The 27,794-nt window shown below is 32.6% G+C and overlaps 1 protein-coding gene across 4 annotated transcripts; it reads left to right on the top strand.

Moving 5' to 3' along the window:
• Window positions 1-176: 176 nt before the first annotated feature.
• Window positions 177-27,130, top strand: LOC113512641 (protein argonaute-2-like). 4 transcript variants are annotated; one of them, XM_026896553.3, is made up of 23 exons: window positions 177-264; window positions 820-874; window positions 5,188-5,418; window positions 6,633-7,006; window positions 7,095-7,271; window positions 7,371-7,459; window positions 7,916-8,015; window positions 9,018-9,138; window positions 11,175-11,311; window positions 12,242-12,414; window positions 13,340-13,433; window positions 13,522-13,626; window positions 14,616-14,746; window positions 15,107-15,218; window positions 17,126-17,293; window positions 17,482-17,589; window positions 18,181-18,300; window positions 19,274-19,363; window positions 20,473-20,601; window positions 21,032-21,144; window positions 22,203-22,293; window positions 22,849-23,051; window positions 24,021-27,130. In XM_026896553.3, exons 2-23 carry the CDS (start codon window positions 859-861, stop codon window positions 24,115-24,117), a joined length of 2,979 nt encoding a protein of 992 aa, XP_026752354.2. In that variant the 5' UTR covers window positions 177-264; window positions 820-858; the 3' UTR covers window positions 24,118-27,130. The 4 variants fall into 4 exon arrangements, with proteins under 4 accessions (XP_026752354.2, XP_052755993.1, XP_026752356.2 ...); XM_052900033.1 differs by lacking the exon at window positions 177-264 and adding an exon at window positions 309-327; XM_026896555.3 differs by lacking the exon at window positions 177-264 and adding an exon at window positions 459-558.
• Window positions 27,131-27,794: the final 664 nt, after the last annotated feature.

Below are 27,794 nucleotides of genomic sequence, written 5' to 3'. Positions count from 1 at the left end.
ACACTGCCACAAAGGCAACTACTACTCCAAATCATAATGTTATATCATAATGTAAGCCTACCATAGAGTAATACCACATCAGATCAAGTATTAGAGACAATTTTTTGTATCGAAAAAAATATATCGATTTTTATATCGATATTTAGTTATTTGATAATATCAAATCAATTCGATATATCGAAAGCTAATACCTATATTTTTTATCGATATATATCGAATACCCCTAGTGCTGTTTTGTTTCTCCTTGTGTGTGTTTACTATTTGGTAAGAAATTATTTTCTTTAAAATTTTTAATTTTGTCTTCATCAGTGTCTTATTATTTAATTGGTATTTACTATTAATTCAAATGTATATCTATTTGAGTAGTTGATTATAGTAAGGACTATTTGTTAATGTTAATGAATGCACTTGTTTACATTTTCTAGAACCATCAGAATATTGGATTTTGTGTATTGTGAGCTAGAGCCATGACTATTGCACCATAATTTTCGTTCCTATCATAATATCATTCCAATTATTACATCTGTGATGTCGATTGTAGCTAATTTTGTTCACTAGGTATTTAGTGAATTTTTCCTATTAACATTTTGTTTCATAACTTAATTTCGTAACAATTTTTCATAGGCACGGGAATTTCCCTAAATGTCAACGTGTTCAGTGGATATAAATTTTTAGTTATAGGTAGATGCTCTCATTACTTTGTTCAATTGTATAAAAGAGACCTTTTTATTTCCCATTGTTTTCAGCTAATTATAGTCTTTCTGATTCTGCTAGCCAGTGGCTATGGTGTAGTAATACAATTTGTTTTTTCCTTTTCAGATCAGTTTTTTATTGAGTCAAATTCAGTGAATACTAAAAATGGGGAGAGGAGGAGGTGAGTGGTAACTTAATTCTACTTGTGTAAGATTTATGTACATAGATATGTTCTCCTGATTACTGTGACTGATGTTACTTTAATCACTTGCTTAGCTTATTTGATTATTTTTTTTAATACCTATATTACTGTTGTAATGTATTTTTCTATACATGTAAGAATTTTTAAAATTGCTTAATTTCTTTCAGTTTCTCTGTTACAAACAATCAAATCTTTTCTCTTTATAATATGATTTTATATATAAAAAAACTTATTTCTGTATATTTGCCTAATAATACACTTATTGTGTTATATATTTTTTTTTGTACAACTTAGAATGGCAAACAAGCCGACGGCCCACCTGATGGACAGTGGTAACCGTCACCTATAGAAATGAGCAGTACCATGGACATAACAGAGTATATTGTTTTGCTCATGATACCCCCATGTATTGCCATTCCTGAGGACTCAGGTGTTATTCCTCTATCCTGTAAATTCACACCATATCCCACCCTTCAAACCGGGGGGAAAGGGATCGTTAGCAAAGGAGTTTGACAGCCCCATTACTAGCAGTATGCCCCATAGGGTCTACCTCCATGTGGTTCCCCCTGGAAACCATTGTGAACAATTCTTGTGGAATTCGTCAGGATGTGGCTAACTGACTTGCTTCATCGTCACCTATCATCCTTCACCGGTGCCCCGCCGGTGTATACCAATAGTGTGGGTGGGGTTACCATACCATTATCACCCATTAAAAATCCTTCAAACTGAAAAACTGCTTTATTACATTATATTTGACATATATGAAGGCTTGAATCATTCTAGAATGTTATTATTCATATATTTTTATTAATATTAAGTTATTATCTTATTACTCATATATATGAATGACAGTAGAATTAAATAAGATAATTTTAATCAACTAATCAGTGATATTGATTTCTACAGAATAACATGTAATAAAATAGAATTGATTAGTAGTATTTATTTAATGGATTGCTTTATAAATATTTATTATCATCTTTATCCTCTTGCTGCCTTTATCCCAGTTATTTGAGGTTGCTGTAATATTGTTTTATTTAAATTATCCACCATTTTGTCTTTTGGTTTTACAACCTGCCTGACTTTACCAAATAAGTGTCTTGGAACATTATGACCTATCATCACTTGAATTCACCTCTTTAGGAATGTTTTATTGGTGGTATGCATCATTTGTGGTATGGATTAAAGAATTGAGTAAAAGGAGGGCTACATTGGGTGTTATCTTATTTTCACATATGGGGTCAGCTAAGCTGTTGTATGTCCATTCCGATATTTTGTGCTTCCTCCTGCCTTATACCATCATTTTATAGATACTATATGTTACCTTAACAATATCCCACGGTTTAACATATCTATAGTCCCCTGGCTCTGGATAAGCTGTTCCCAGTAGACTCATATGCATATTTGCCAATGAATTACAGTTGCACATCAAGTGTTCCATGGAGTCCGATTGCTCATCGCATAGTTTGCACATTGTTTCTGAAGATAAATTCATTTTGTATAGTATATGCCTTGCTGGTATATGCTCAGTTAGGGCACTCATAATGAGTCTTGCCTGTTGTTTACCACCACTGTAGATGAGTTTATCTCATCTCATCCTTCAGCATTGTCATTTAAAAACTTTTTAGTATATATATAAGACCTTTTAAAGTCCTCCATTCCTTTTGCTGTTTTTTTCTCATATACTCCTCAAGAGCAGAGTTAACAACACTTGATGCAAGTGCAACATATGGCTTAGGACCTATCGTTTTTGATTCTGATCTCCTTCTCGCCAACTCATGGGCTCTTTCATTACCTTTAGTCCCTATATGTCCAGGAACCCATACCAAACTAACTCTATTATGCCTACCCAAATTGTTTACCTTGTTGATGCAAGTGCTTTGATAGTAGCTTGACTGTAACTCAAAATATAGATATTTTTGTTTTCTACATGATTATCCAGATTCATAGCTGCACAGGTGGCAACAGCATATATTTCTGTTTGGAAAATAGTAGAGTATTTCCCTGTGCTTTGACTTATTTCGTTTTCACTTGAAAAGATTCCAGCTCCAGTACCTGTTGCCATTTTGGAGCGATCCATATACTAATATAGGTCATTCTTCTTTAGAGATGACGGGCCATGTTCCCACTCTTCTCTCTGTGGTATATGAACTTTGAAGTTCTTTTTGTAGATGTATTTAGGTGTTATTTTGTCACATCTTATGCCCATATAAATGTCCAGGTCTTTATCGACCTCTATTTTTGTGTGATTTGTAAGTGGCATAGATCTGTTCCATAATTCTCTCTCTTGCAATCTAAGAAGCGCCTTTCTTGCTTCCTTTTCAATCACTATATGCAGTGGAAGGAGATTCAATATCATCTATCATCATTGCCACTGTTGGTGTGTTTTTAAAAGCACCAGATATTGCCAGACATGCAGTTCTTTGTACTTTACTAAGTGTATTTCTGTATGTTACTAACTTAGTTATAGGCCACCAGATGAGGCTCCATATGTAAAAATGGGTTTCACCATCATTTCATAGATCCATTTCATTATTTGTGGTTTCAGTTCCTATGCTTTACCATATGATGATCTGCACATATCCAGGAGTCTTAGTGTCTTTTTAATAGCCCCGTCCACATGCGTTTTCCACATGAGTCCTCTATCAAGTATTAAACCAAGATATTTGACCTCATTTGACCATACTAGTCTCTTTCCATATAACGCTTGTAGTTGTGACACATGGAATCCTCACTTTAGGTTTCTCTGTCAGGTAAAAGTCCGTATAACTGCGTATCTCTGTCTTCCCAGGATTTTCTGAATAGATGATGCAACCCGTAAACTACACACCATTGTTCTACTTTCTGTAGAGCTGTTTGTATCAATCGCCGTGGTACCGTATTTGAGGATTTTCCATTCACCATTATAACCATATCATCTGCATATCCACTAGTATAGACTGGCCCTTCATTTAATAATGTCATAAGCTTTACCAGACATATCCAGGAGTCTTAGTGTCTTTTTAATAGCCCCGTCCACATGCGTTTTCCACATGAGTCCTCTATCAAGTATTAAACCAAGATATTTGACCTCATTTGACCATACTAGTCTCTTTCCATATACGCTTGTAGTTGTGAGTCCCTTTAGGTTTCTCTGTCAGGTAAAAGGTATAACCGTAGTCTTCCCAGGATTTACTGAGAGATGATGCGTTACACACCATTGTTCTACTTTCTGTAGAGCTGTTTGTATCAATCGTGGTACCGTATTTGAGGATTTTCCATTCACCATTATAACCATATCATCTGCATATCCACTAGTATAGACTGGCCCTTCATTTAATAATGTCATAAGAGAATGCACTACAAGACTCTATAGTATAGGTGACAGTATCCCTCCCTGGGGACATCCCTTAGTAGTGCTTTTATTTTTGCCCCTAGTAACTCAGATTCTATAACTCTGCCTTTAAGCATAGTCTATCCACCTACAGAGTGTGGAAGGAATGCCATGTTTCCTTGCTGCTTGATTAATTGAGTTGGGTGTTAATAAAGAAAGTTAGAAAAAGAGGAATGAAGGATTTATGGTGTAAAGGATCAAGGGATACCCCTTTTTTCCCTTGTGGAGTCAGGTCTTGGTCTGAAACTAGTCAAAAATTGCTATGGTTCAGGAGGGTGAGCTCGTATACCTGTATTCCCTTACTTTAGAACTAAACAGTTCATTAGAGGTGAACACCCCTAGCAATCTGTAGGAGAGAAATATTATATGTAGTACTTATCAATTAACCAATTTTGGTTTTAGAAAAGTTCAGTGAGTGAGTAGAATTTTGGATTTCTATTCAGGACTAGTGTTAGTCTCGAAGATTTGGTGATATTGAGATGGAATTTGTAGCACCCACCTATTAATTATATTTTTGTATTGCAAAATATCTCTTGACTTTGTTTCTGAGGCGCAATTCTGTAAACCTATCTCAAAAATTAATATTTTAATTTTATAGTTAAAAAAAAAAATACAATTTTATGGTCTAAAATCTAAACTAAATTTATAATAATTTTAACTCAAATCTATTAAAAATCAATCCCATTGTTTTCATAATATTTTTTCTAAAAACGGGTATGAATTAAATTTATAAATTTAAAGATTTGGTCCAGAACTACATATTTACTTTTAATTTTTGTTGATTCATAACATAGTAATTTTGCTAAACTGTCATTATTGAAATTTTAATTGTTGAAATACATTTAGGGAATCTTGCTTTAGAGTTGATCTCATTGTCATTCTAATTGAATAGGCATTTTATGAAATTTTTATGCTATAGGAAAGAAAAAAGGGGGGAAGAAGAAGGAGGCTGAGGAGGTAGTACCAGTCAGTGAGACACCTTCTACTTCTGAAAATCTACCAGAGGAAACAACTAAACCTCCAGAACCCGAAGATGAAGATGTGGGGTTAGGTTTAGAGAGTAAAAAACGACAACGAAAAAAGAAAAAAGAGGCTGCATCTGCAGTTGCTAAACCAGCATCCTCATCACTACCTTCTGTACAAGAAAGTGGTAACTATCAATCTGTAGATATATAAACATTACTATAGACTACAGAATATTAATTTGTAATGCCCATATTCACCTCTATTGTACCTCTTTTGTGGACTCTTTTGTGTTGTGTCTCATAACAGGAATATCTTTGCCTCTTACTTATTCAACATGAAACGAAACTAACATTGCTGAAAGGATACATAAAATGGCAGTGTCCATATTAAAAACTTATGTTACATTATAGCACACACACCTCGAGAAATAAGTTACAAAAGTTGGCAAATCTAAATTAAAAATTATTTGTTATTCTTATTGTGCTCTAATGAAAATTGTTAACAAAAATTAAAAATACCATCTGCAAATAACAAAACCCTGTAGTTGCCATGTGGTCTCTGCATAGAATAGGCCATCCTTTCCTTTCTCATGGGTGTCTTAAGAGGCGACTAAGGGAGTGCGAGAAAATTTAATGAATTTAATGTTCGAGGGATGGGCAGTAACACTTTTCTTAAAACACTGCTAAAGTGGCAACTATGGGCAAAACCCCTAAAGGGGACTTAAGGAGACCTAATGTGCAGCAGTGTCCAGTTGTGATACTTGGTCCCCTCCTCATTGCAACGGCTGATATCATAACAAAAAAAAAAATTATAAAGTAGTAAATAAGTTTACTGTCCATTTAATAGAAATTGATAACTGGCGCTTATATACATTAGCATTACCATGGACATTACAGAATACATGTTGATGCATTTATACTTTATTTGTCGCCATTTCTAAGAAATAAGATGTTGCGTCTCCATACCCTGTAATTTCACTTCCATATTCTATCATCTAAATTGCTAAATTATACCCTCTAAATACAAACACTGCTGTTGTTGCAAGTTGACAGTCATTTCAATTTTATTAATACTAATTTCATGTAGTAACTCAGGGTAAACATTTAGTTTATGTGGGCATTTTTTCATAACTTAGAGAAAATATATATGTGCATTGCGTTAATGTCTTTTTAAATTTATTTCCGTGAGTTAAAAAACTGTTTTTTATTAACAATCAGTTACTGATGCATTGAGTGTTGATATCGTTGTGTATGAGCTAAAAATGAAGCGGTGAAAAAGAGGCACTAAATACGTAGTACCTACTCAAAGTACAAACAGATGATAATAAAAGACAAAACCTGATAAGCGTTGTAATTATTTATTATTATAAACTTCTTTTAAGACATTTTCATTTTACAGAATCAATAACAGTACACCAAACTGAACAATTAATGGGCTCATTGACTTTGGGCGAAACACCATCTACTTCAGGCTTTCTACCTACAGCTGGAACGTCTACGAAACCTCCAGAACCTGATGACCATGATACAGGTTTAGGATTAGGAGGTAAAAAACTTCAACGAAAAAAAATAGACACTGCACCTGCAGTGACTCCGACTGAAACAACATCTGTACCTACAGCAGGTACAATACAATCACAAATGCAACATCCAGCTCAACCGAGTCGGTTCAAAATACCACCTAAAATTATTAGCAAACAACCAACTGTATATTCTAAACCAACTAAAGTATTGACAAATTACCTCAAAATGAATATGGAGCCTCGAAAAATTGTAAGTTAAAGTAATTAATTTAATTTATTATTTTAATTGTGTAAAAATTGTCTATGACCAGTTCCAATATAAAATTTTCTCTTTTCAGCACCGCTATGACGTGTCATTTAAACCAGACCGAGTGAAAAAGTTGATTCCCAAAGCGTTTGCTCTAGCTAAAACTTTACTTTTTCCAAAAGCTTTTATTGCTTTTGATCAAATGAAGAATTGTTATACCCTGGATCCACTACCAGGTGTACCAGAAAATGACCGCTTAATTACTAAGGTTGGTTTACTTTTTAATGTTTTATGTTTTAGATGATATTATGTAATCTCTGATAAATGATGAATCTTTCTGTGATGCTAATGTTAAAGATGTTTGTAGGTGGAGGTAGTCGATAACAATGGAAGAAACGTACCCTTTGACGTATCTTTCAAACATACAGGAATTGTTGACTTGGGAAGAATAGTGACGTAAGTTATTATACATTTTTTTAAAAAGTTTTGTTAACATGACAGTAAAATTAATTGCATTTTTGTAAGTGTTTAATACATGATTATCACACCATTTATATCATTGCACAATTCATACTTATTTATATTGATAGAAGGGTCAAAGTGTTGTTACATTTGGGCCAATCATTATTAAAACGATAATATAAAATGGGAAAAGCTCTGTTAAATAAACGATTTGTTGTCCAAATACTATTAAATTGGAGAGAAAGGACATGTATAATATATATTAAATTTAATGAGAATTAATTGACTGACCTGCATAAACAAACACATTTCTGTCACATTAAAATATTAATAAGAATTGTAAAAGTTATATTACTTTAATTTTATACTTTTTTTATATATTTATAAAAATGGCAACTAAGTATTATCAATAATGAACCACGATGTCACGTTTATTGTAAATTTTTTCAGTTATATAAAAACGGGAGGTACTTCATTGAATCCGCCTACTGAAGCTATACAATGCATCGACGTTATATTAAGGCAGGGTACCTTAGAGTCCTACGTTAAGGTACTTTTTTTTTATAACTAAGTTTAACCCGCGGCTTCGCTCATGTTAATATTCATAATACACCTATCCCCCGATTTACACGGTACTTGTTTTACACGTTTTCGCTTTTACACGGTTTTCCAAATAAGTATTTTTTTTTGTTTTTATCGCACTGTACTAAATGCTACTGTGTTTGAACATGTGCGCTGTGTACACATTTCACAGGGAATCCCGAGCTTATGTGCTGACTTGCTGCACATGCACACTGTGGCTGTATTTCTTCGCATAAAATTAAAGTTTTATCTACGGAAAATTGTATTTGTGTGAAAGTTTCACAGTGTCAGAAAGATTTAATTTTTCATATTCGTAAATTACAAGTGAGTACATAATTAAGATTTTTATAAATTAACATAAATTAAAAAAAAATATATAGGCTTATAATGTCGAAAGAAGTTAAAAGAAAAGTTATTTCTTTAGAAACTAAAATCGAAATTTTGGATCCCTTACGAAAGGGAGATAGAGTAGTAGATGTTGCAAAATCATATAACATGAACGTAGCTACAATAAGAACAAATTAAAATTTTTATTTTTATTTCTGTGTACACCTAAAAATATTGAAAAAAATCACAATTTTTAAATAGCAAAATTATGCATTTTCTGCAAGCTTTTCGATTTACACGGTTTTGACTTGAAAATTTTTAATTTTCGATTTACACGTTTTTCTCAGGAACGTATCTACCGTGTAAATCGGGAGATAGGTGTATTCATCTTAGTTGTTGATATAGGCAGAGATTAAATAGTTACAGAAAGAAACCCACACTATTTAATGATTTTGAAAAAGAGATATGTATATTTTAATTATAAATTATAAACAATAATTCTATAAAGATAATAATAATATGCCCATAAAATCATGATTGTCATCTATACACGTGAATGGCATCATAGATATCAGAATATACTATTCATTAATAAATCTAAATTGATTATGATATAATACAATTTGTATATTTACTTTTACAGTGCGGCCGTCAATTTTACAAGCGTCCTCCGGCGCCAATTGACCTAACAGGTGGTCTCGAGATGTGGACCGGATTATTCCAGTCGGCTATATTTACAAGCAGACCTTTTATAAACGTAGATGGTAAGTGAACGTTTATTTAAAACTGTAGTTTTTATTCATATTCTGAAGCACCATTTCGACATAAACTAAATGGGGTATAGGTAATCTTGGCATTGTTTTTTACTTATGACCTTATGACTGGGCTCATAGAAATAAATTAGAATCAATAAGTAAATATATCGTTTTTTTTACTGATGATTTTATATTCATTTTGTCAAGATCCCCACCACTTACCCACCAACAGCAAATATAACTTATTGAGGAAAATTTTAGACATAAGTTCTTAATCTACTTATTACTCAGATAATCTTATTGTCATTGTTAATAATTTATTATATATTATATAGTGCATGTGGTGTTCGCCTGTAAAAGACTTTTACATTAGGCAAAATTCTTTTTTTGTGTTATTAAGTTGCATGTAAAATGTAAAAGTTGTATGTGAACCTTATTAAATAAATAAATAAGATTGAGATTAGTTTTATGGAGAAACTGGACTGAAATCATTAACAAATTCGAAATTTAAATCAGTTAATGTTTTTTTTTTTATATTTGAACTATTGTACTATTGTACATCATCAGACCGTTTTATGGTCGGGTCAATTATTTCTTAGTTTATGTTTTCTTAAAGTTCTGCTGGAATAGGACATAGGCATATAAGTATCTTATCCAGTTGTTTAATACTGTTATATCATCATCATTATATCAGCCGTTAACTGTCCACTGTAGAACATAGGCCTCCCACCATAAAGAGGGGGGGGGGGGGGGTATTGCCAATAGTTCCCCATCCCTTGACTATTAAGTAATACTAGCTGTACTTTTTCCAAAATCATAATAATAAAACGATAACCCTACCTGCGCTACCGGTTTATGCTTGATAGTAACAGTGGGGGTGATAGATGAGGAGTGATAGAAGGTTAGTTTTTTTTTGATGGGTGAAAATGGTATGGTAACTCCGCCTGCGCTGCCGGGATACGCTGGCGAAGCACCAGTGAAGGGTGATAGATGAGAATGAAAACAGGCCAGTTAGCCCATCATGACGAATTTATCAGGAATTAACCATGATAGTTTCCAGGGGGAACCGCGAGGAGATCGACCTGGTTAGGTATATTGCTAGCAATGGGATTCTCAGTCTCCATTACTAACAATCCCTTTCCCCCCGATGTAGGCTAGTTGGCTCGTCGTGATGAATACATGAAGCATTAATCAGAAAGGTTTTCAAGGGAAACTTTAAACAGTTTAACCTGCCTAATATTATATATATGTTATATTGCTACAAATGAGATCCCTATACTAACTCTAACAATTCTTGGGGGAGAAGGGATAAAGAAACTCGGCGCCCGCTTGCTGTGCGACCAGTAGTTCCAGAGATATTAGCAGTTGAATGGAAAAGGATGCTTTTGCATTCAAAATTAATCGATAGTTCGATCTCGGAGACAAATGGTCGTAATGAAGCCATCCAAAGCGATTTTTGAAGCTGAATAAACACGCTAAGAGACCTATACAATGGAGTAGCTCGAAAAAATTTTTCCATGCCCATAGAGTGAAAAACGAAACCTAGAAAATTTAGAAATTTTATTTTCAGCTTTGTTTAAGAATTGCATGGAAACAGGAGCTCAAAAAATTTTTTCACCAAAAAATCTGAAAACTAGAGTTTTCAAGCTTCAAAACCCTTTTTTTAAATTTCCTGTACGATTATTTTTCACTGAAATACAGCCTGTTGAAAATCACCCAAAAATTTCAAAAATTTTTATGTTCCCTTAATTTTTGCGAGGAGTGTATGTATGGTTTCCGCACTACAATGTTTATGTTGTCTATTTACCTGTATTCTATTCTTTATGATTGCTCTTTCTCAAAATAAAATGGCTAAATCATTGCTACGTGTTTTCATCTCTGCAATATCAATAACTGGTACCTCTTCATCGTATACTCTTAGGGGAGGCGAGGTTAGTATTTCATTATGAACATAGGAAAAAAGCCAGCAATACCCTTACCTAATTCGGGACTAGATAGTGCTGTACGGTGTCTAAAATATTTATTTTTTTATTTTTTTATTTCAGTTGTCCATAAAGGGTTTCCAAAATGCCAATCCTTGTTAACCACATTCACGAAGGACTTTGGATTAGATCCAACCCAGAATTTGCAGCAGAGAAATTGGAATACTTCTGCATTTCAAGATTTTCTTAAAGGCCTAAGGGTATATACAACTAACTAGTCTAGCCATAAATACTGTTACATAAAAACTTTTTTTTTTACAACAATTTAATTATTTTGAATTTGAAACACGTTTATTATTTTAAAAACTTCTTTCGATTTCGCGCCACTTCACATATTTTTCGTGTTTATTATCAAATTACAATATGGAATGGGGTGTTAAAAAAATAGGATTTCAGTGATCGCCTTGCACATATGCTTGTATATAGTACTATCAACAGATACAAACAACACTTCCTCTGTCGAAGACCAGAAAAGATCGGGGCGGCCGCGTGCTGTTAGGACTACAAAGGCTGTTAATGTTGTTAAAGCCAAAATTCGTCGAAACCCCATTAGGAAGCAAAAAATCTTATCTCGAGAAATGAAGATTCCCGCTAGGACTTAATTGTGTATTATAAAACAAGACTTGAAGCTTGGCGCTTATCGTCGACATACAGGACATGCCCTAAATCAATCTTTACAATTAAAGAGAGTGGATCGATCAAAACGCCTTCTGTCGCGATACGCAGGTGAAAGGCACAGAAATATCCTCTTTACCGATGAAAAAAATTTCACTTCAAAATCGTAACTGGTTGCTGTCTGTATATGAAATATATATATAAAAAAAAAAAAATATTATAAACGCAACAGAATCCAAAACAATGATTTTTAGAATTTTTATCTTTACGCTAATCTCAGAAACAGCTTAATCGATTTGAATGCGGTTTTCAGTAATGCGTTGCTGTTTGATCCATTTTTTTTTTATTTAGTATTTGTTTTATTTCAATCGGTTTATAAATAAAAAAGTTTATCAATTAAAAAAATCACATGAAACTGAAACAATTTTTTTATTATATGTATTGATTTTAGACAATTCTGTCTATTCGTGCGAATACGGGTCGGATCGCTAGTTTATTATATATCTTTGCGGTAGGTGATCGCCGCAATAGGTGGGGACACGTCATCCGGCGGACAGAGGCGAGAATTCATTTGCAACGGCGCAGTGGGCCCCGCTAATCAGGAAAAATTTGATTACACCGACCCTAATACTGGGAGACAACAAAAAATCACAGTTGCCGATTTCTTCACTAAAATCAAAGGGTGCAGGTAAATTATAAGTGATTATTTTTTTTCAACTTAGAATGTCAAACAAACTAGCGCCTCATCTGATGGAAAGTGGTAACTGTCGCCTATAAACGTGATATTTTGATGAATGTATGTGACTTTTCATGGTTCTTCCTGAGTTTTTTTATTTGGTTACGTTATCCGATTTTGTTGCCAATATGGAGTGATTTTGATAATTCTATTTGTTAATCACTATTGTTTCCCCCATGTTTGTGCTGTATTATTTTACGCTGATTGATTTCCTTTACTGCAAAATAAAAATGCAATGGGAGTTTTTATATGGCTAATAAAAGAAATATGAAATAAAAACATTCAAAAACACAAGTCTAACCTCTAAGTGCACTTCAAATTCATGATATTATTTTTGCTTTTGATTCCCTATTAGCTATGCACGCGATTTAAAAAAACGCGGCATAAAAACGGGGTGTTAACGACGGGCCTTTTATTCCATTTTCATCTTAATGGGATGAAAATAGAAATATTACGTATAGTGATTGGTTAAGCCGTTACTACACTAAGAGGTAACAAACAAACTCACTTTTCAAATAATACAAATAAAGTGTACTCATTATAATAGAGATAATAATAATGTGACTGTCATAGTCACATTATTACTTTTTATATCTTTAACAATTTTTAATTTTTATATCTTTCCTAATCTGCGTACCTAATAGTTACTCTACTAACCTAGTGAAAGAATTGTGTTTCTTTTTATTCAGAAAATGATTCATTCAGTCTTAGACTATTAATGACTTACTGTTTTTAATGCAATAAAATAACAGTTTATTATTAAGTGTAGTGAGTACAGAGCGTTCTCCCTAAATCAAGCTTTTAATATCCAAATTGTTCACAGTAAAATAAATATTATTTTATATTTTTAATTCTTAATGTGTGTTATGCTTTTTAGAATCAAATATCCAAATCTAAATTGTATTTGGGTAGGCCCGAGGGATAAGACAATTTACTATCCCATGGAGTTACTGGAAGTAGCCTACGGACAGGTAAATATGATGTGTTAACCTTAATAATTTTGGATTGTTTTGATTTGTAAAAATAATTTTATTATAATATTTTTATAATATCCTTTAGGTTAATAGTAAACAGCTTAATGAAAGGCAATTAGCGACGATGGTAAAGGAGGCGGCAACGCCGCCAGACGATCGCAAACGTAAAATTGAGGACGTGATAAGAGCCGTAAGTACAGTTGTTTTGTTTTGTTCGTAAAATATCTTAAATTTATTGGGCTAAAAGACTATGATAAGTTCATATATGGTTTTTTTCAACGATTCTTCGAATGTCGAACAAGTTTAAGGTCCACCAAATGGAAAGAGGTAATCGTCGCCTATAGACCTAAACAGTCATGGATATTGCAAAATAGATTATTATACACACGGTACCCCATTAGGCCTTGTCTGTTATCCTATAATTTCTCTTCTATATCCTATTGTTCATTACCGAGTGGTCCCAGCATAGGATAGGTCATCCCTTTCTTTCCCGCGAGTGTCGTAAAAGACACCTAAGGGAAGGCGAGTGATGGACATCAGCGATCCTCTTAAAACATCAATGCCAATTTGTCTGCCAAGCGTGGCAGCTCCTGGCAAAACCCTCCTTAATAGGGAGGCCTATGTTTAGCAGTAAAGAGTTAACGGCTGATATGATGATGAGTCACAGCCATGTAAGCAAAGCCGTTTCACACAAAAATAGTACTGTAGACCAAATTATATAATACAGATTGGATTTTTTTTTTCAATGGATAATAATGGAATGGCAACCCCACCGCGCTATCGGTATACACCGGCGGGGCACCAGTGAAGGATGATAGGTGAGGATGAAGTAGGTCAGTTAGCCCATCGTGACGAATTCAACAAGAATGGTTCACGATGGTTTCCAGGGGGAACCACGTGGAGGTCGACCTAATAAGGCATATTGCTAGCAATGGGGCTGTCAAACTCCATTGCTAACAATCCTTTTCCTCCCTACAGATTGGATTGGATTTTCTTTTGTAATATGAGTCGGACAGAGGCAAACATGCAGACTTGTAATTTGATATACGTATATAAAAACTGTAGGACAGACAGCTGATTATAATGCAGGAAGAAAGCGTACAACGCCGGGTTTCGGTATTAGTATTAGGTCAATGTCACGATGGCATATGGAATGTAATATTTATTATTTTATTCCAGATGAATTATTCCAAAAATGAAAACTTCAAGAAGTTTGGATTAACAATAGATGACCAATTCCATTTAGTGGATGCTAAGGTACTTGCGCCTCCTCAATTGGAGGTCGCCCCTGGAAGAACAGTCACACCCAGGTTAGTTTTGTTTTGAATATTTATTAAAGTTTCTATTTTCACCTTATTCCTTGTCTATAAATATAAAAGAGAGGGCCTCAGTGGCTAGTATTTCTATTATTTTCCATCCGTTCTTCTAAATAGAAGTGAAAACGTCATGTCAAGGTACTGCATTACGTTATTTGAGTATATTATATTGATAAATTTAGATATGTGAAAAATTTAGACAACCACCAGCTTATTTTCTAAAATGAAAACACTTTTTAAATCAGCTGCATTATCTATACAATACAATAATGTGTTTCTTTTTAATTCGATTTCATTATTTATTATTATATTTATAATAATATATGTCTTTTAATTATTATATTTATTCAACAGATTAGGAGTATGGCAAACAAATGGCCTTTTGAAACCGGAGCCTTTGCGATCATGGGGATTCATAGCAATAGATACGGCGCCCACTTGTGATTTTCAAAATATTATATCATTGGTAAGATTTTATATTTATTATTTTTTAATCATTTATTTATTTATTACACTAATGCACCTAGACAGTATAAATGGCGGATTTAACACCATATGGTAGTCTCTACCAGACAATCGTAGATTTTAATATTTTTATTATTTGAAAGGTATATGTATAATTTACCTTATCATAATATTATAGTGACGATAACCGCCTCAATGGTAGTCCAGTGTTATATTATCAGAACATTTCTGAACCCTACGGGGTATTATGTACACATATTATTTGTATTATAGCTTAAGATTCCGCTGCTTACTACTGTAGGCATAAGACTAATGAAACTTGGTTTAAATAAAATATCAACGAAAATATAATGCCAACATCTAGTTTTATTCTACATGATGGTACGGTAGTTACAGGTTTTTTTTTTATAAAACTTAACGTATGTTTATTTATTATTTCTTTACGACAACATAGGTTTTCCTATAATAAAAAATGGTCGTATGTAACTAGGTGGTGGTTCTGAGGGCAGGCAAAGGCAATCGAAGAGTGCTTTTTAGTTAGGATTTATTTGAAAAGATATTTTATATATTTATAATTAAGCTGCAATCCTTAGCCAACTTGCAAAAAAGATAGACTTTTAATATAAATAACCATATATCATGTCTTAAATAAATCAGTGCAGTAAAACCAGTGATAAAAAAAGAGTAAATACTAAATTTACTTAACCAATATTATTATTTTGTTTTATCAGTGGATATATGGCGTGATGAGAAACTATTTTGTGTGTGTATATATATGTAATAATGAGTAGGGATAATATTTATATTATTATACGATGTCTGTCCGGAAAGTTCGTATAAAAGTGTTCTGGAATGCGAGAAAGAGGATACCCCTTCCTTATGTCCCTAACAATGCTTCAGTTCTGGTCTGACCGCCGTGCGGTTATAATATTTCTATTATATTCCATGGCTTGTCACGCCATCTGTGAAGTTATTTTAACGAAACCCCGTCGGCATGGAGCCCGCTTCCGTTGAAGAGCAGCGCGTCGTAATCAAGTTGTCTCTCGAAACTCGGCAAGAATGGCCGTGAAATTTTTGCCGATCTCAGAACAGTTTATGGGGATGATGCTGTGAAGGATCCACAAGTGGCTAAAAAGATTCAGAGAGGGCCGAGAAAGCATCAAGAATTCGTCCCTCCAGGCCAGACAGTTGATGGAAAATTCTACGTCGATGTGCTCAGACGCCTCAAAGCTCGTGTGGCACGAGTTCGTCATTTTAATAATTGGCGCGAGAGGGGCGTTAATTCTTCACCACGACAATGCCCCTGCCCACACCTCTCTTGTTGTCCGTGAGTTTTTGAGTAAAAATTCCATTACGGTGACCGAACACCCCCCTATTCGCCGGATTTGGCCCCGTGTGACTTCTTCTTGTTCCCAAAAACCAAATTGGTACTTCGGGGGCGGCATTTGGGGGACATACATGAGATAAAAAAAGCTACGACGGGGCAGCTGAGAAACCTATATATTTACTTTCAAGGAGCCTTCTCACAGTGGAAACGGCGTTGGCACAAGTTCATTATGTCACAGGGGGAGTACTTTGAAGGGGATAAAATTGATTTACCTGAATAATTGTAAAATAAAATTTTTAAAAAACTTTTATACGTACTTTCCGGACAAACCTCGTATGTATCACATCTCCCATATTTAGAACTTACAAAATTTTTCATCGTGCCTCCCACCAAATTGTTTATAATTACTCCTCTCTATCCAAAGGTTGCCTGGAAGAGATCGCTCGTGGCGATAAGGTCGCCCATTGTTTTCTTATTGTGATTATTTCTTGTAATTATTTATATTTATAATAAGTTTATTATTGTAATCTTTTGGAGGAAATAATAAAGAGTATCTATCTATCTATTTTTTTTTCACACAGATGATGAAAATGGCGGGAGAAATGGGCATGTCCGCCTCAAGGCCTGATATGACGTATTTCAATGCAACAATGAGAGATTTTGAAAATATTCTTTTCAACGCTTTGAAAAAAGGCATTAAGTTCTTATTTGTGATAGTAGGAACACGTGCGCGTGACTTATATCATAAGGTAATTTTAAATTATACTATATACTAGCTATAGTTTGCTTTCACTTTACATATGTTTCACTAAATAATATTTTTATTGATATTTATTTTCCATGCACATTCAACGAAGGGCTTAGATGGGAGTTTTTATTAACATTTCCATGTCTCTGTGATGTGTCTTAGCGTTTAAATATAAAACTTACTTTTCAGGTCAAGAGAACTGCGGAACGAGATATCGGTATTTTAACACAATGCATAAAAGAAGTTACAGCTGCTCGTCGTATGAACCCTCAAACTGCTCGTAATATACTTCTAAAGGTATGTTAATAATAATAAAACCTTTTAACAAATACAGGGTTGAATTATTATATATTTTTTGTCCTGCCTTACAAATTAGGGTAACAGGTGCCTTGTAAGCTTGCAACATACAGGAACTAATACTTACATTATGTATTTGTACATGCAGAAATTAACAATGTTAAGTTACAATATAAATAAAACAGAATGAATAAAGAAAAAAAAAGAAATTAAAGTTTAACTAGAAGATTACAGTTAATTAAATATTCAAATCTAAAGTTCAGTGTGTGGTGTAAGAGAAGGTGAAAATTTAATTATAATTGATTATTTTTGAATTCTTACATATTTCTGTATTTGCTGAGTGATTTATTGGTACATAACATAACTTAGTATAAAAATCCCGTGTTATATGATGTTCATTCACGTTAATTTCCGAAGTTGTATCGATTTTGATGAAATTGCAAATGTATATTTTTTGCTCGAACTGGGAAGACACTATGGTTTTTATTTCGATTAGAAGAAAAGGTCCCGAGAGATGGCGGTAGGAGTAAAACAACGCTTGTCAGATAATCAGAGCTAGTCAATAAATAATTTTGAAATCTTTATTTCTAGGTAAATTCTAAGTTGATGGGTATAAACCAAGTACTAGACAATCGCAGCACGCCGCGATGTTTGGCCGGCGGTGATGTTATGGTGGTGGGTGCTGACGTCACGCATCCGTCGCCAGACCAGGTATATTATTGACCTAATGGCTTAACACACAGCTTTATCGTTGGTTGGTTGATTATCTTTACATAATTTAAAAGAGTAGGCATGGGTAATATGGGTACCGCTCCAATATCTATATGTTGGCTTTCTCTGAACTTTGATGGCTGAATAAAAAGTCATCACCTATTTCGATATCGCTCATATCAGTCGCATTTTTATATTCATTTTGATCGGGTATAGTGTAGTCGTTGAATGAATGAATGAATGAATGAATATTTATTTGCAAGAAATATGGTAAATATACAGATAGATAAAATAATATTAAGTCCACATATTTCGCCACAATTAGGCATGCAAAATTTGAAATAAATATTAACAATTCTTATAAAAAAACATTTCGATATTATATATTGGATAATGAATATTTAATGTTAATTATTAGGTCAATATATAGATATTTTAACTACAAAATATACATATTGTTATATCTGCATTTATTCCTATAAAAGAGTATCCTTATATACGTTTTTAAGTGCAAATTCACTGTATAATCATGGTTTCGTCGACGAAAAATTGAAAGTGATTCGAATTGAAGGCCGGGATATGGCAATGAAATTATACTATATTACACAGTATTTTGTAATGTCCATGGTTTTGATGTCATGTGGTTCCTGTATAGAGTGGGTCACCCCTTCCTTGCCCACGGGCGTCGTAATTGGCGACTAAAGGAATTTAATGGTCGAGGGACGAACAGCAGCTTCCCTTTTAAAACGTCACCAAATCCTAACTACGATTGCCCGCTTATCTGCCTGCCAAGTGTGACAACTATCTGCAAAACCTTCCTTGTGGGGGAGGCCTATGTTCAGCATTGGACAGTTAACGGCTGATATGATGATAATGGTACTGTTCATATCGGTAACTGTTAATATTTTCCATTTTATCAGCCATTAGGTTGTTTGCAATTTACATGTATGTATTAATATTTACTTTATTTCAGTCTTCCATACCGAGTATTGCTGCTGTGACAGCTTCAATAGATCCCCAATGTTATCAATATAATATAGAGCTTAGCATACAAACTCCCAAGGTAAATATATTATTTATAATTTATTCTTAGTTTATTGTAGATATATAAAATTATAAATTAGAGTTAAGTGTTAAGACAGTTATACTTAATGTTTACTTCAGATCTCATATGGGATAGTCGAAGTTAGTCTACAGTGGGCATGTAATGTGTTTGTAATTATGTAATATGTAGTTATAAGTTGTTCTAAGTACAATTAAACTTACTTTCAATATTGACTTCAATTATGATAGGAATAAATTTTATCCATTTAAAAGTATTTTTTTTAAAAATCGGTTTATATATAAAATACAGTATCGTTAGGATCTTACTGATATCGCAAGCACACCAGATTAAACGAGCAATCAACGTCCGGTATCATGTTCTTTTCTGTGCGTAAATCAATAAAAATTTATTTACGATAGTATCGTTAAGTTTATAGGACTAAGAAACCACATTACCTCAAAAAGCGCCTTGGGGTTACTGTTCTTGTCACTTTAATTTTCCTAAAATTAAAAACCCAGAAGCGATGACTATAATTTATATTATATGTAAATAATTACAATTGTATATGTAATTTTTTAAAATCTTCATTGTAGGAGATTTAGAATTATCTTTTAGAATTTTATTTAATTTATTTATTTATCTTTAGTTATTTTTTAATTACGTTTATATCTAGAAACTAGGCCATATAATACTGGAATATACAATTAGTATAACAATATACTACTTATTATTTTTCTGTCTCATGGATTCGCTAATATTAATGATTCTACTATAATATCCTTTGCCACTTGTCTAAGAGATAAGTCTTGAAACCGCGTGGATATGACACTATAGCGATCTGGCTGTATCTACCTTTTTTGGAAGATCTGAGGTCGTTCAAACGAAGTTTTCGAGCCTGTGTTTAATACAACACGTTTATATTGAAATTAAGTCAGTACACAGACAGTAAAAATACGTTCGTCATACATGATATCATATAGTACCTGAACCATATCGTTCAGTTCCGAAATATCAGATTAATTTTCATAGTAGGCAATTGCGCATGGAATTTATGGCAGGAAGTTTACTGTTATGTACATATATTTTCTTCACCTGTGTCTTGACGTTATTTATTGTATATTTTACAGAAAGAGATGATTATGCAGTTTGAAGACATGATGGTGGATCATCTGAAGGTGTACAAACAGCGGCAGAACAAGTTGCCTCGAAAGATATATGTTTACCGCGACGGTGTTTCAGAAGGCCAGTTTGCTGAGGTATTTGGCGTAATATTTTGTATCGGTCTTTTGAAAAAGTCCACGCTGCTTATCACTTGTCAAGCTAGAAATTTAACTGACAAACCATTTCACTTATTTGGCAAACCCAATATCTATATCATAATTGCTAAATAATTTTATATTTTTTATGTGACTTAGGAAGTTGAGTAAGTCTGATTACCCACTTGATAAAAAGTGATAACTATCGCTCACAGACATGGACAGTACCATGGGCATCACAGAATAAACTGTCATCCCTCATGCATTATCATTTCCTGAAGACTATAATGTTATGCTTCCGTACCACGTACTGTTATATTCACTTTACAAGTACTCTTACTTCACGATAGAAATACGTGCGTTTTGTACAAAGTATACGCTCTAGAAAATATTAATACTTTTATTTTTAAACGAAAATGTGAATTTTTAGGTGATGGCTAGCGAACTTACTGCTGTGCATAATGCGTATCAAAGGATGACCGGAAATCCAAATATGAAGCCCGAAGTATTATTTTTACTCGTTCAAAAACGACACCATACCAGGTATTGTTTTATATTTTTTTTATTTTATGCTCGCGACTTTTTTTACTTATTGATTGATCGAGATAAACAATATTACGAGTCCTATTGTGCTCCAAATACATACATATAAAATATTGATGTAAAGATGTTTAGTTATTTATTACTTAATCACCATAATGTAATTATATTACATATATCCATATTATCTGACAATTGATATAAAATGTAATTAGGAACGGAATACTTACATTAACTTTATTTATTAAAACAACTTTTTAAAAAATAAATTACTTTTTGTATAAATACTGTAACTTTTTTTACGTGTCAGTAAAAACAAAAAAAAAATTACTAACATTTGGCTACTATAAATAGTACTTACTACTTTTACTACTTTTAGATCATATTGAATTAACTATTTTTGAACATATTAGTTTTATTTTGTTAATTTATTTATTTTAATTTTATATGACTTTGCATTTGTATACCCAGTAGCCTTTAGTCTCTAATCTAGTCACGTTGTTTCGTTTGGTTTATTTATGGGTTAGTATCTCTTCTTTTAATTTAAGAGTTTCCTCTTGTCGGTGCAACTAATTCATGCATCTTCCTTCAGCCAGTTCTATCCCAGGTCATATCCTTGACCTATAACTAACCCATAAATATATAAAATTCATAAAAACGCCAAACATAAATAGTTTTTAGGTATTGAACTGTTTAGTCTTTCTTTTGAATTAAATTAAACACACACACACGCACACGCATACGCACACACACAACTACACACACAAACTATTACAAATTATATACATTTATATTAAAATTATATTTATCCATATTAGTTAATAGGTTCCCCAGATACAGGCTCGACCCATATGGGGACCGTTGTTAATCAATTATGTAATCTACTGTTTGAAATAAAGATTATTATTATAAAGATAATTATAATTCCCAATTTGAATGAAAGTGACAAAACAGTGTAATAGTAAAAAATAATTTAGCAAAAAGGTTTTAGTTTTTATTAATAAAGGTTAAGTCCGTAGTCAAGGTGATAACAATGTTAAAAATAATGGCATTTCTTTCAGAATGTTCGTACCAAACAGTAAGTACAACGTGGAACCTGGTACTGTTGTTGATAAGGACATTGTTCACGCGAGCGAACTGGACTTTTATTTGGTGTGTATTTATTTATATACTAGTCTTTGCCCGCTTCTTTTCCGCTTAATCTTGTTGTATTGATTGACTGGTGTAATAATGTCTTTCTCCATCTCATACACTATGTGTGTATAAAATTTTATGATTGATAGTTTTTTTTTTATACGACTTAGAATGGCAAACAAGTACCTACCTGATGGAAAGTGGTAACTATCGCCTATAGACATGAGCAGTACCACGTACATTCCTGAGGGCTACATCTGGACTGTTAACTTGTTTGCCATTTTAAGTATCATAAAAAAATCTTTTAAGGGATTGGTTTACCAGTAATACAGATTTTTTTTTCAAATAAACATAGCCCAATAAGCGATCGATATCGCTTTTTACGAATCATACCGCTTCTTCTAAGCAAAGTTTTTTTAGAAGCCCTGTTTTTCTTTGATAACGTAGCTTTCTATAGGTGAAAAAAAAAACGGTTATATTTATTTTGGGTTTATCCATTACAAACTAATAAATATAATTTTTTCTCTTAAAAGTATTAATTTAAATATATTTATGTTCTATTTTATTTCCCAGGTTTCCCACCAAGCTATAAAGGGAACGGCCCGTCCGACTCGCTACCACGCAGTGTGCAACGACGGCATGATCCCCTCCGACGAAGTGGAGCAATTGACGTACTATTTATGTCATTTGTACTCGCGCTGTATGCGGGCCGTCTCGTACCCCACGCCGACTTATTACGCGCATTTGGCGTGTCTCCGTGCAAAATCTCTTACTCAGTATGTATTACTATTATAAACAGCAAAATTCTGCAAATCTCTTGCCTTTTATATATATATAGTTATATTTGTATATCATAAGACTGTATAAAAGTTGTTTACATGAGTATCTTATACAACACTCGTGTTTCTGCTACTAAATAATTTTGCAAGGCTGTGTTACAGTTTGAGGGGTATGATATTGCGATGTAAAGTGAAAATACTAAGTGACTGTGATAAAGTTTAAAAATAAATTAGACACGAAAATGCGATTCAAACAATGGTCAGAAGACTTACCATTTTATTTGCGAAATTCCTCGGACAATAACATATGTACTCAGATCGCTCAGTTCCCTAAAACAAAATGATAAGGTTACCTGAGATTATCCGTAAATGTTGTAAATACTAAGGGTTTGATCTTGAAAGTTCCTATAGAGGTTCGAATCTTGAAGTGTCTTTTTAACGACAAACCAGCTGACTATTTGTATAATTGAAATCGACAATAAGAACGGCAATAAATTCCCTATATGTTTTAAGATTGTGGAACTAGATTTGTTACCTTTTCTTATTTAAAAACGACAAAGAAAAATGTTAATATTTCAGTTTAAGGGAATGGATAATTTTCTTTTATCTCCAATGATTGATTTATTGCCACATACGAGAATAAAATGTTCCTATTGACTATTGCCATGTAATTATGTTTAAAGTGAACAAATATATGTATATCCATTTGATGATCTGTGGTTTCGATATTTTACAGTGCTATCCAGTGGCCACTTATACAAAGTTACGCTTTATTTCAGATATATCAATATTAATTTATAAGTTATTTCCAACAATAGTTTAGAATAGTTTCTTTTTCAATCCATAGTAATTTTACACTAATTTTATTACTATTTAAGTGGCTATTTTTTTGAAAAATAAATTTTTATCGTACATAAATACAGCATAATTAATTATGTATTTTACAATTTTTTTTTATCTTTACAGCGGTGACAAGTATGACAACAGTCAGTTAGAAAAACAACCAAAGCGTTTGCACGTAATGGATAGCATCTTGCAGTTGAGCAGAATGTTCTTCGTATAAATAATCTTTGAAAAAAAATAATGTTTTCTCAAACATACTTGGAAATATTAGCATTATTTTGACAATCTTCTTTGAGATAAATCAAAATTGCCGTACTGGCTAGATACATGCGGGCAGCGGCCGGCTAAAGTTGTATGAAAATCCATATCTGTCTTGTTTTGCGGCCAGATAAATTACTATGTATACTCATATCTGTCCTGTAATTTAAAAATGGAATGACCTTTTACTTCGAAACATGGCTACTAAGGAGATAACTAATAAAATAAATAAATTTAAATTTCGAACTGGTTTGCAAATAGAAAGCTGTTTATTGAAAAAAAAAAAACAAAGGAACATTATGGCGCGTGAAAAATTATTATTGTTCGTTAGTCGTCATTGAACTTAAAAAGTTAAATTGTGTTTTTTATTTCCGCGCATTGTTTGAGAAAAGTACTATACAAGCCTTGGCCACAACTAGCCATTGATGGATTCACGTATGTGTGCCTCGGCTACGTCTCGGCCCACATTTGAATGTTCGTTCATCAATGCTTCAGTTGCTGGCCGCTGCAGTAATGTACTATTAAACGATTTTACTGTAGTAAATGAGTTGCTTTTGATTTCCTAGCAATTCGTTTATATACCTATAGATTAAAAATAAAACTGTATTCTATTTTATAATACATTTTATTGTGTAATCATTAAAATAATAAATATTTAGTAATATAACATAACATTGTATGTTACTCATAATGTATTTTTCTTTGTAAAGAATATGTTCGGTTCAAAAATCATAGCGCCGGCCAAAAGAATGAAACTGCTTTGCTAATCTAGAGCTCGATTCTTCGACAATATCAATTATAAAGTTAAGAATCGTTCATACACATTTTGTAATGTCTATGATTATAAATTATATTCAATAAATAATGTGTATTGAGACTGCAAAATAATATTTATATTTGTATTGTTTATGATAATGATTTTGCAAAATTAATAATATACAACTTTGATAATAATTACTCATTGTACAAGTTATATTTTGTCGTTACGGCACCGTTATGGAATCGGGTTATATGATCGACATGTATGCGGCACATAATTATTTTTTTTTGACGGGCACTTTAAATTTTGAACTTTGTGTCCTTGTTCGTTTTTCGTATGTGAATTTGTGAAAATGATGGGGGCACTTAAGAGAAAATACAGAATTTGTAATTCCTAGTGATCATCGTTTCTAACCTTAAGAAAAAAGATTCCTTTTTTTCTTATCCTTATGCTGTCGTTTATAATATTTTTATTCTATTCAGTTTTTGTAATCTTATAATTGATTAACTTTTAAAATAAGTATAAAATTGCATTTTAATAATTAAAAACAATAATAAATAAAATAAAAAAATAATAAAATAATTAAATAATCCTTAAAAAAAAAGACTTGATTATTATAGATATGTTTAATTTGTATAGTAAAATATGTTTGTTTAAATTAATTTATTATTTTATGCTTTGACATTGCTTTTTATATTTGTTTGTTTAGTCGTGTTTGTATACCATTTGTTTATGGGTTTTAAATTGAAAATTGAGATGTTAAAGAAGGTATAAATCCTTTTTTGTATTTATTAAATCTAAAAATTTTGATAGATCGCTAAGACCGCGCGGCCTTTTTGCCCTTATAATATTCATGTTATTTATAATCATTCATCATTCATCTTTCTATCCGCCGTGTGGTCCCGGCATAGAATAGGCCACCCCTTCCTATCCCGTGGATTTTGTAAGAGGCGACTAAGGGAGGGCGAGAGATGGGCAGCAGCATCTCTCTTAAAACATCTCCAAAGCCTAACTGCTGTTACCAACCTGCCTGCCAAGTGTGCCAACTACTGGCAAAACCCCCCAAGGGGGAGATTTATGTTCAGCAGTGGATAGTTCAAGTAAAAAAGTGGTATGATTATCTTTCAATCACAAAAACAATATTGTGATGAAATTCCATGACTTGAATGATATCTGTTATGAATTTCGTTATATTTTTATGCTTGTTACATGCCCTTCAATCGGCGTATTTTAATATTTTTTTTTTATTTAGTGTTTATTTTCATTTTTATTTCTACTTTTTTTTAATAATAATATATATTCTTTGACTGGTTCCTTATAATACAGGGTATCTCAGATTAGAACCAGGCGGTTGGTAGTTTGGTGATTGTATAGCATTTTTTTTTGTTTTTTGTAAATTCTTAAAAATAAACTAAACCTACTTCATAAACATGGTGTAAGGAAGAAAATTGATTTCGTTTCGTGATTGAGTTTGAACATGTAGCTAATTGGAATTAATTGCATTTTGGAAGATCGACTGAAAATATTGTTTCGTAGTTAGATTTGTATTATTGCGTACTGCGCGGTTTCAGAGATGTTTCCTCCCACGAACACTCAGGATGTGGAATGAGCTCCCTGCCGAGATTTTCCCCAGAGACTACAGCATGGGGTTCTTCAAAAGGGGATAAAGAGGTTTTTTCAGGGTCGGCAACGCACGCGTAATACCTCTGGTATTGCAGGTGTTCATAGGCTATGGTAACCACTTGCCATCAGGTGGGCCGTATGCTTGTTTGCCACCTCAGTGGTATAAAAAAAAATTGTTAAACTATCAATTTCAAAATTATTAAATATGGTTAGGAAAAATAACTTTGTTTTCATATTGCAATTAATGTGTTTATTTTGATTGTTATATCTAACCTGTTGTCCTACAAACTAAATTACCGTAAGAGAAATATGGTAAAAAAAAAAATTGTCAAAGACAAGCGTTTTGACCTATTTTTATCTATAAAAATACATAATTCGTTTTCGAGTTCATAGAGATAAATAGTTTAGATATAGTTGTTAGGATTTTTTACATTGATCACTATTCCATACTACAGAAAATACCATAAAAAGCTATTACGGTAGTTTAGTGTTTGCAGGATAGCCATTTTATAAATTAATATCAATGTCCCAGGTAATATAATAAATACTGTTCCAGGTAACATTTTATAATTAAATTTACCTATAAAATAAATTTGTTTCATTATTCCTAGACCTACTTGTTCCAAATATAAATCCATGTTTACAGATTAATATCAAATTTTTTAATTCATTACTTATATGTAACCAATTAAAATATAAAAAATTTTGTTGAGTGTCCAATTGTGAGCTGAAATACTAATAAATAAAATTATGCCCTACAAAATAAAGCCGACTTAATTTTCTCAACACTAGTTACTTTAATCTAAAAACTAAATTGCGAAATCAGTTTCGTTAAAACCTCTATGGGACTGAACTGAAAGAAATCTGACTGATCTGGAAAGTTATTTTTTATATATTTTTTTTATATCCTATATAAATTTTCAGATAAAAAAGAAATTTCCAAATAATTTTTTAACTGATGTAGTTATGAGGCAACAAAATTAAAAGAATACAACTAATTTAGAATCTCTTTTGAAGTCGGTTCACCAGTATAAATAAAAATATATATGAACAGTCATAAGGTTAAAACAACATTAAATATATTTGTCAAAGCATTGTGTTCTGAGCACTTATCTAATTGCGATTAAAATATGATAAATTTTGTTCACGTCTTTGTTATGAGTGCTTCTCTATTTTTTGGTAGAAATAAATGTAATATTACATATTTTACTGGGGTCAATTGAGCTACGTCATTTCTATCTCTTAAATTTTGAGTT

The sequence above is a fragment of the Galleria mellonella genome, unplaced genomic scaffold (assembly GCF_026898425.1).
Source record: "Galleria mellonella isolate WM207_F2 unplaced genomic scaffold, CSIRO_AGI_GalMel_v1 utg64, whole genome shotgun sequence".
In the NCBI taxonomy this organism is placed as follows: domain Eukaryota; kingdom Metazoa; phylum Arthropoda; class Insecta; order Lepidoptera; family Pyralidae; genus Galleria; species Galleria mellonella.
Note: the sequence above shows the minus strand (reverse complement) of the source record. Positions and strands in the feature narration are given on the sequence as shown.

Bases quoted from the DNA above. Each gene is read 5' to 3' on its own strand.
- LOC113512641 (XM_026896553.3), top strand. The intron at 7,007-7,094 runs GTAAGTTAAAGT...TTCTCTTTTCAG, and splicing joins ATATGGAGCCTCGAAAAATT to CACCGCTATGACGTGTCATT. The intron at 12,415-13,339 runs GTAAATTATAAG...TATGCTTTTTAG, and splicing joins ACTAAAATCAAAGGGTGCAG to AATCAAATATCCAAATCTAA.